Raw genomic sequence first — 9,202 nt, forward strand, 5'->3', positions numbered from 1 at the left:
GCATATACAGATATGCAGCATATATGTTTGAAAGGTTATATGGAATTTTTAATACCGTTTTTATTACAAATTTATTTTTATTGTAAATTTATAATCCATATATTATAATCATATAATAGGTAAATATAAAATGTTAACATTTTAATCACTGGTTTTCCAAAAAGACCTCGTACCCTTGGAATTTCTCCACCAAGAAAAGGCTTTAGTTGTGACAAAGTAGATCTAAAGATCACTCTTGCTTTGCCTTAATAACTGCCCCTTCCTCTCTAAATTCCAAACTTAGGCTCAAAGGAAATACTCACCCGTTGGTCTGTTGTAAACCCGAAGAAGTCAACCCTGGATATAACTTCTTGCACCACTCTTTACTATCCTGTTAAGAGTGAGCCACTGGCTTCAGCTTACCTTTGCAAATCTAAGAGCAGAAACTGAAATAATATAACGTGCAACAACTTCTAGAATGTAAAGGAAACAAAGGCCAAGATTCCCCCATTTCTCTCTCTCTCCCCCCCTTTTCTCCCTCTGCGGCTTTGACATTGATCTGAAGCGCGCCACCTTGTGGCTATCGCGTTCCTAAGCAGGACTGACCTGCCAGCCCTGTTTAACGGATCCTTGTCCAGGCTATTGCCCTGCACAGACCAACCCCTTAGCACCTAAGAGATGTTTTCAAGAATCCTCAGCCTCGTTTATAGCCGCTCTGTCTTAAATATGCAAATAGACAAGCAGTGGGCACTTTTTATGACTGCATTGTCCCAGCAACACACGGGATGCCCTTTTTACTGGCCCAGGAGATCTCCACTACCACAAACTAGAGAAACTCCAAGATTCCACCTAGCCCTGAATAACCAGTTAATTTTTAACTACCAAAGGAAGTCGCTGGCTGTACGTTTATGGCCGACTGTCTATTCCCCTGCTTATCTGTCTGTTTTTCTCCATTTATCTTTCCATCTCTCGCTTTTAAGAGTTGCATTCCTTTGTAGCATGCTAGTCCAATAAACAAACAAGTGGGCTCTTCTCTCCCCACCCCACCCCCCTTCATCTTTGTACATTTCCTTTGACCAGACGCTGTCTGGCTAGGTGGGGGTTGTCAACAAAAGACCAGAGTCAGTTAGCCCTTCACCTCAAGGTTATGGGTGATGTCCAAAGCAATACAGAAGTTCAAAGCCAATAAACAATAGGGAAAAAAACAGTATGTACTTTCTTTTCTGATTAAGAGTAAGGGGAAAAATCAACTCCATGCCAATCTTCACAAAGGCCTTTAGTGTGTTATTTTTAACTGTGAGTTGGAGAGAAAGAACAATGTCATAAGACACACCTGGGCCTCAGACTCAAGCAGAATGGTCCTTCAGAAGGAAGCTATATTCCTTGGAGGCGTGCGCGCACACACACACAATTTCAGCCAATCTGCCTCAGGGTGACCACAGATGCTGCTTTGCTGATCAAGTTCTGCCACAAACATTCCTTGCACTTAAAACAGTGTGTTCAGGCATATGGTGTTTGAAATAAACAAGAGCACATGAATTCAGAAAACACATGAGCATCTCTAATATGTTTTACATCTGAGAGAATAAGCATGAAATCTATAATCTACAGTCCCTTGAAGATTTTTCTCTGCCACCCTGTCAAATCCAGCCTCTGACTATCCGGAGTCTGCTTCTGCTTTCATAAATACCAGACAGTTGTACTGGTTCATCATGAATTACTAGAAGCCATAGGTGAGCGCAGTCTCCACCAAAGCTTCTCCAGGAGAGCCTGAGATTCCAAACCTCAGCTCCAAACAAATCACAACATCCAGAAATGCAACACAAAGATCACAATATAAATTTCCACAAGTTTATTTTTTTGTTGTTGTGCGCTTCTCCACGGTAATACATGCGACAAAAGACGTCCACGTATGAAAAGGAAATGGTATATACATATATGAGGATACATATTTGAATTCGTGAAAGAATATAAAGGTATTGCCTCCTGTGAAACTGTGTAAAGACATTTTGTCCTTTTGGAAAGCTGGTGATTTTTTTTAAAAAAAACAACAATATTCTTGTCACCATATTTTGCACACGTTTAAAAAAAGAAAACAAAATAAAACTGACACTTTCCAAGGAAAACAACCATTTTTTAAAAAGTAGACCAACAAAAATGTCATTTTAAAATGTACAAGTCTTGTAAAACACCATTCTTGTATGAAATATACATTCAGATATTCTCAACAGCATCTGATCTTTACAACAAAACACATATCCTTTGTAAACTGATATAGAATTTTAAATAGTTTTTTTAATCCTCTCTCTCTCTCTCTCTCTCTCTCTCTCTCTCTCTCTCTCTCTCTCACTCACTCACTCACTTTGGTTCCTGCAGGGAAATATATCTCTTCATATATATTTAAAATAACTCAAGGAATTTTCCATTCTCTGATTCTGCCATCGGAGCAACCAAGTAGGACTTACGACACTGAAAGTGGACAACAAGGTATGAAAGCAAATTCATCATATTTACATTGTTGGCCTTTTGCTTGGCCTTCTAAGGAAACACAAGTTATTTTAATGATCTGGTCTCAGTGCATTGCACACATCCAAGGTCCAATTAGGCATTGTGTGGTATTTACCAAACTGTCCTTCTCCACAGGTACTTCCTGAAGAAAGTTTGTGAGACAGAAGCCAGAAGCTTCCTCTTACTGTCATCCCCCCCCCCCCACTGCAACTATTAGAAAGAATTGTTCTCTCTTTCTCCCTTCCCTCTCCTTTATTTTTAAGCCCAGGCATCATGATTTGTCTCCAAGGATGGCCACTTTTCAGCAGTTGTCATTCATAAAAAAAAAAGAGAGCTAATTCACAAGGCTAAGTTTTTCCCTCTTTCAGTGATTGTTCCTTTACCTTATAAGGCCAACTGATACCTGAAATGGTCTCAGAGTCAAAAGTCAAGTCTTTCTTGCCATATCTCCCTCAGACAACAGGGTTCAATTCAACACCAATATGAATGATTGGCTTTGCAAAGAAACAAAGGCTTGATTTTCTTTTCTTTCTTTTTTCCCCCCAAAAGCCCCTTCCAAAAAATCTATTTAATTTTGAATGTAATTGCTAACGAGGGTAACTTCTTTTGTGGAAGTAGATTTGTCATTTGCGAAGAGAGGGTGATGGGACACCGGTTGTGCACTTAGAGGTTGGGGCCATGTGCGGTGGTCCTCTAGCCGTGGGTAGCCTTCCACACAATGTTCCGCAGTAAAACCAAGGTAACAGAGCTTTACGGCAACAGCAAACCAAAAATTCAGGTCTGAACTCTTATCAGAATGAGTTGCAATGTCTGAAAGCAAAAGACGTTATTAAAAAATAGACCTCATGGCGTTTTTGGGAAATACAGGTCCTAGACATAGACCACCAGTTCTAGTTGGTAAGCAAAGAATTTATGAAGAACTTTTTTTAATGAAAAAGGGGGGAAACCCCCAGTTGGTTTACATTTATGGGGCAAAAATGTCTTAGATGGTTATTTTTTTCTTTCAGAGTCCTCCATCACTTTATACACCTCCTTCTCATAGGTAACCCTGTGGCTTGACCTTGTCAAGGGCGAGATCTGAATTTAATCTCATCTTGAAAAAAGCTACGAGTTTTAAAGTAGTGGATTAGCTGAGTAATATTGTAATCGGTCCCTGTTAATTTTTTTCTCTTTCATTCTTCTGTTTTGAAACCATATTTTAACTTGACGGTCGGTCAAGTTGAGCATTCGGGAGAGCTGGAGGCGTTTCTCTTTGTTTATATAGACACTGAAGAAGAATTCCCTCTCTAATTCTCTAATCTGATATTTGGTGTATGGGCATCTCTTTTTACGGGTGCGTTGTCCACCTGTGGAATGAAAAATAAAGGCAGAACCCATTAAGTCTAGAGTCAGAGTTGGCTGGGGGAGGATTGCGGTTCATGTTTAGTCAAAGGACATTCATATGTGAAAAAAACCAAAGCTTTCCCTTATTACCTGACTCTGAGATATTGAGGTCTCTCCTACTCAGCAGCTGCCTATAGTAAATTAACCTTATCTAGGGAAATACATATGAAGTGCTAAACAGAAAGTGCCTCACATGGAGTCTCACTTTCAACAACAGACCTACAATGAGATCCTATGCAAGTTGGAAGTCAGTCCCAGAGAATTCAGTGCTACCTACTCTTTCAAAAGTGTTCAGGACTGCAGTCTAACTCCCAACAAGTTCAATAGGGTTTATACCTTAGTAAATAGCATGGAATTGCAGCCACGCAAAGTACCGTTCATATGCAATGGCTGAGGTTTCCCTGAGCATGGCAGACACCAACGTTTAAAGCAGTCTCCCACCAAGGCAAGTCTTCTTCTGGAAGGTTAGAAAGGGTAAGGTGAAGACTTTGGAACAGAGGGTGACAGCAGCTTCAACAGAGTTCCCGCAGTCTAGCCTTCACAACCCCCCATCCCACCAAAATCTTCCTGAAATTGGCTTGCTCCAATAGATAGTCAGCCCTCAGGATCTGTACATCTTTTTGTACAGATCGAACTGTACATCTTTTTGATGGTGGATCCTGTTTTCAATCTGAAACTTCGCCTGGTTTTGCAGTCTTATATCATTTCTCTTTAACCACAAGAACAACCATCACCTTTCTGCCTAAGGCATTCAGTTCAATACCTATTATCCATGGAATCTGTTGCCTTGGTTAAAAAAAAATCCCTCCTGCCTTAAACTCCTCTCAATGGGCTCTCTTTCTCAGACACACTGACTTCCCCTTCTTTAATCAGAAAAGGGGCTCACAGCACAATCCTAGGCATGTCTACTCAGAAGTAAGTTTCATAATGTTCAATGGGGCTTACTCCCAGGAAGGTGTGGATAGGATTGCAGCCCTATTCATTTGCTTCCCCCATCTTTATACATTTCAAAGCCTTTTTAACATTAAATATTGGTGTTATCTTTTTTTAAAAAAATCCTTTTCCAGTTACAGCTCATGCAATGGATTCTTCTACTCTTAGCTTATTACTGGCTTTCGCAGGAGGGGGGAGAGACCCAATTTTTTAAAAAATACAGAAAAACAGGCTGTGGGAGATTGAATAACAGTTGGACAGAAGGCAACCAAGAATCCACACACAATGCCTTAGGAAAGTGGCTTCCCTAAAAGGGGGGAGAAGGGCCAGATTGAGGTTGCTTTTAATCTTTTGCTCCAGCGCAGGCGGCTACTTTATCTGTTTAAACTCTATTCTGGTGCAATCGTTAAATAATTAAAAAAAAAAAAAGGGATGGCTTTGAATCCAAGTCTCTAACTAGGCTTCAGGCGCAACACATGGCTTTTATAAAAAAAAAGGAAGAAAAAAAAAGAGTCACAGGATTACATGGATATCAAAGGAGCCTGCAATCCCCTTTTGGGCGAATTTACAGGCGCAAAACGCGCGTTATTATATTGTGGAGAGCCTGACCACAGAGCCTTGTTCTCCCCCCCTCCCTCTTTATCCTTTTCTCATGATGCAAAGGGGGGGGAAGAGGAATAAAAAACTTTTATTATTATTTTTTCCCCCCTCTTATAAAGAGGCCTCCATTGGCCGGTGGGTCTTTCACGGCCAATTTCAGCCCTCGCCACGTGATCCCTCCTTTTATAACAAAGTTTTGTTGGGGGGAATCTCAAGGCCCTTCGTAAACCTCCTCCGCTTATAAAACAGCATATAAAAATTTAACAGCGGCGGTGCGCTAAGACTTCCAAGTGCCCTTCGTCAAAGCGCCGGGGCGCTGCCTTTATACGTACTGGAGCTGCTGGTTTTGTCCTCATTGTTGCCGGAAGACGAGCCGGGGCTGCTGCTGCTCTCCGTCCTCCTCCTGCCCTCCTTCTCCTCCTCCGCCGCCGGGGCTGCGGCTGTTCCCACCCGGCCGCAGCCGCCTTCCGAACTTGAAGTTGCGCCGGGGGTGGCCCCGGACGGCGCCTTCTCTCCTCCTCCAGCACCGCTGCTGCTGCTGCTGCTGCTCTTGTCCCCGGAGTAGTCCGCCTGGTTCTCCGCCGTGCCGTAAGCGGTCTCGAAGAACTGGTCGAACGCCTGCGGCAGCACCCCGTTCCTGCCCACCGTGTTGTAGAAGTTGGAGGAGACGCCGGGGGTGCTGGGGTGGTGGTAGACGGCGCCGGCGCTGCTCTTCCCGAACATCTCGCCCATGCTGGCCGCGGCGGCGTTGGTGGCAGGCAGGCAGTCTCGGTGCATGATCTCCTCCGCGGAGTAGCAGTGGGGGAGATTGCTCCGGGGGTGCCATTTACTGGCCGGGTCAATGGCATACTCGCGGAAGGTGACTTCTCTCACCGGTTGGACCTGGGGCAGGTTGGAGGAGTAGGAGTATGTCATGGGGCGAGAAGAAGGGTTCTGGGGCAGGAAGGAAGGGAGGCTGGAGAAATCAGGACCCGACACGTAGTAGGTACAACTGGGCAGGTACATGTTAGAGGAACAGGGAGGGACACGCTCATCAAAATCCATCATTAGGCTACCTCGGGCTCTCCGCATTAGCCGAGCTTAACATGATTCTCTAATGCAGCTGCCTCTTTGAAGCAGATCCGTGAAGTAAGAAATTCGGAGACGTAAGCTGACGTGGAAATCTATCCCCGTCCTTAGCAGGGAGGCGCTGCTCACGTGACCAAATGTTGAAATTGACAAGCTGCGAGTATGGGCCCTCTCTCTCTCTCCCTCCCTCCTTACCCCCTCTCCTTTCTCCTTCCCCTCCTTTGTAACCATCTCAAGGGAAGCAACAGATCGTCACTTTGGTCCTCCCTCTCTCTCTCCCTCTCTCTCTGATCAAGGCTACTTTGAGCCCATTAGCCAGAGGGTGGAATGAGAAGCGCCCACCACGGATCTCGCGTTCTTCCCCCCCTTCCCTCCCACCCTCTCTCCCTCCTTTCCAAGCCTGTGGAACGGCTTTCTGATCCCATAATTTTGCCCAGATCTGACTTCTGGGAAGAGTATGCCCCTCAAGCCCTGCTGGGTCCCTGTGATATGCTCCGCTGGAAAGTCCTCACCCAGCCCTCCAGGCTTTTGCAAGAAGACGCGGCGGGAAGAATTTGCCAGGGTCAAGTCTGTACTGATTTTCACGCTGACGTGATGACATGTTCGCCATTCAGGTTCACTTCCGAAGATGCTGAGTGTCTCCCATCCCAGTCGTGCACATTAACCTCAGATAGCCGGGCATCTTCAGCCCAGCTCTGTTTAGGTATTTAACTGTATTTATGCCCCAGTAGACAGTCTTTTCCGTTCCCTCCCCACGCCACCCAACCCACATGAAACCCAGTTGCTTGATTCCTCCCCTTACGTGAACTGCTAGGGAGTGCAACTCCAGGTAAAGGAACATTTTTAGCCCTTCAAGCAGAGCGTTCATTGCAACACTTGAGAAACCAATCAGTGGAAGGAGGATCAGATCATGCCCAGCACAAGTTTGCATTCCCGATCCTGAAACCTGTTACTTGGAAGTAAGTGTCGTGGATTGCAGTACTCAGAATAAGTCGAATTTGTCTGGTTAGCATCTGAGTGTCAAAGCTTAACTGCCTGACAAAGAATGATGTGCGTTGTCATTAACCCTTGCTAGCAAACCTGCAGCCAGACTTAAAAAATGTGAAGTGGCAAAGCTTTGACTGTTGATCCAGGAAAGGGGACACTTCAAACCCAATCCTAAGCATGTCTACTAAGAAGTACATCCCATTATAGTCAATGGGGTTTACTCCCAGGTAAGTGTGGATAAGATTGCAACCCCAGGTCCCAATCCTATTCAACTTTCCACTGCTGATGGAGCAGCAATGCAGCTGGAAGATAAGCAAATGTTCCCTTGCCTTGAGGAGGCCAATATTGACTGCCCCATCACTGCAGAATGCAGTGAACACCTCATTGGCACTGGAATGCTGGACAGGATTTGGCCCTCAGAAAGGAGGACTGTATAGGGAAGAGACCAACAGTGCTAGCCTAGGCATGACTAGGCATTCTATTGTATTCAATGGAACTTACTCTCAGGTAGGTCTTATAGGATGGCAGCCCAAGCCTGCACTAACTAATGGTTGAGACCCATTGACCTTAGTGGGCCTTCTTGCCGAATAAATATACCTACAGGCAGCCTAGAAAGTATTTCACCTCACAGTTTACAACAAATTAAAAATTAAAAAAAACACCCTCCCTCAAGATGCAGCCAAAGACAACAGAGAAACAAACCAAACAAAAGCAGGCACCTACCTACAGGAAGTAAGCCTCGTCTTTCTATAGGTATGTGCTATTTTGACGTCTTATTTTAAGGGAAGAAAGGTTTTTTACTCAGTCTAATTATAACAGAAACAACAGAACTGCAATAAGGCCACAAGCAATTTATTCTGAACTTTGTGTCCATTGAAAACCAGAGTGCTTTCTGCCCAGACCTCTTAAGAAGTGATCTCTTTGAATAGCCATGGAATGGAGGGGGAATGTCCTTAAGGGAGAGGAATACCAAAATGTTAACAATCATGATTTTGCCCTTAAGATGTGAACCTGTTTTTATGTACCAGAGAGGGGGGGGGGGAAATGTTCTACTGTACATTCTGGAGATCCCCAGGATTTAAATGTCTGGCTCGATTTGTTTATTTATTGCTGAGCTTATGGCAACTGACTCAGTAACAAATCTAATCATGTTGGGTCCTGCAGGAAAAAAATTCTCATTATGTATTTTCCCTGTGTTCGATTTAACTGTACTGAGTTGTAAATATCAATATTATCTAGTAATTACTTTGTAGTGGACTAATTTATTAGCATTAATGTTTATATGCCTTTGCTCTCCCCCTGCCTATCTTTCCCTTCTCTTTCTTTTCCTTCCCCCCCCTTTTTTTTACAAGGGTTTACCAATCACAAATCAAACGCTTTGGACATATCCCTTTAATGAACTCTTTATTTTGGATCGCTGCAAGAACTTTTATGGGCCTTCAAGGTTTGTGAGCTGAACTTGAAATTATTAATTAATCTCCTCGCTTGTCCGATTTGCCAAGAGAGTGGATGAAAATAAGAGATAAGCGTGTCATCAAAGGACTAGTTACAGATTGCTCAGGTCTGGGTGGGACTATAAAATGGTTTTATTTCTTTGGGAGGGGGGGAGAAGAGAGTGGAGAAATATGCAACACTCATGCTTGCCAATTGGCTTTAACGAGAGCTTTTACTTTTATTTCCCCTCCCTGCCCCTGATTTTTTTTAAAGGTCCTTGACTATTGTTTCATTTTCCAGCTTTTCCATC

At 43.8% G+C, this 9,202-nt stretch overlaps 1 protein-coding gene across 1 annotated transcript; it reads right to left on the minus strand.

Moving 5' to 3' along the window:
• Positions 1 to 3,600: 3,600 nt before the first annotated feature.
• HOXA11 (homeobox A11) lies at positions 3,601 to 6,450 on the minus strand. The gene is made up of 2 exons (XM_066628776.1): positions 5,736 to 6,450; positions 3,601 to 3,833 (listed from the first exon to the last, which is right to left on the minus strand). The coding sequence occupies exons 1-2, from the start codon at positions 6,448 to 6,450 to the stop codon at positions 3,601 to 3,603; spliced, it is 948 nt and encodes a 315-aa protein (XP_066484873.1).
• Positions 6,451 to 9,202: the final 2,752 nt, after the last annotated feature.

This window comes from Tiliqua scincoides, chromosome 5 (assembly GCF_035046505.1).
Source record: "Tiliqua scincoides isolate rTilSci1 chromosome 5, rTilSci1.hap2, whole genome shotgun sequence".
Classification (NCBI taxonomy): domain Eukaryota; kingdom Metazoa; phylum Chordata; class Lepidosauria; order Squamata; family Scincidae; genus Tiliqua; species Tiliqua scincoides.

Excerpts from the sequence above, each read along its gene's own strand:
- HOXA11 (XM_066628776.1), bottom strand. The coding sequence starts at position 6,450 with ATGATGGATTTTGATGAGCGTGTCCCTCCCTGTTCCTCTAACATGTAC. Across the intron at positions 3,834-5,735 it reads GGACAAAACCAGCAGCTCCA|GTGGACAACGCACCCGTAAA; the intron begins GTACGTATAAAG and ends TTCATTCCACAG.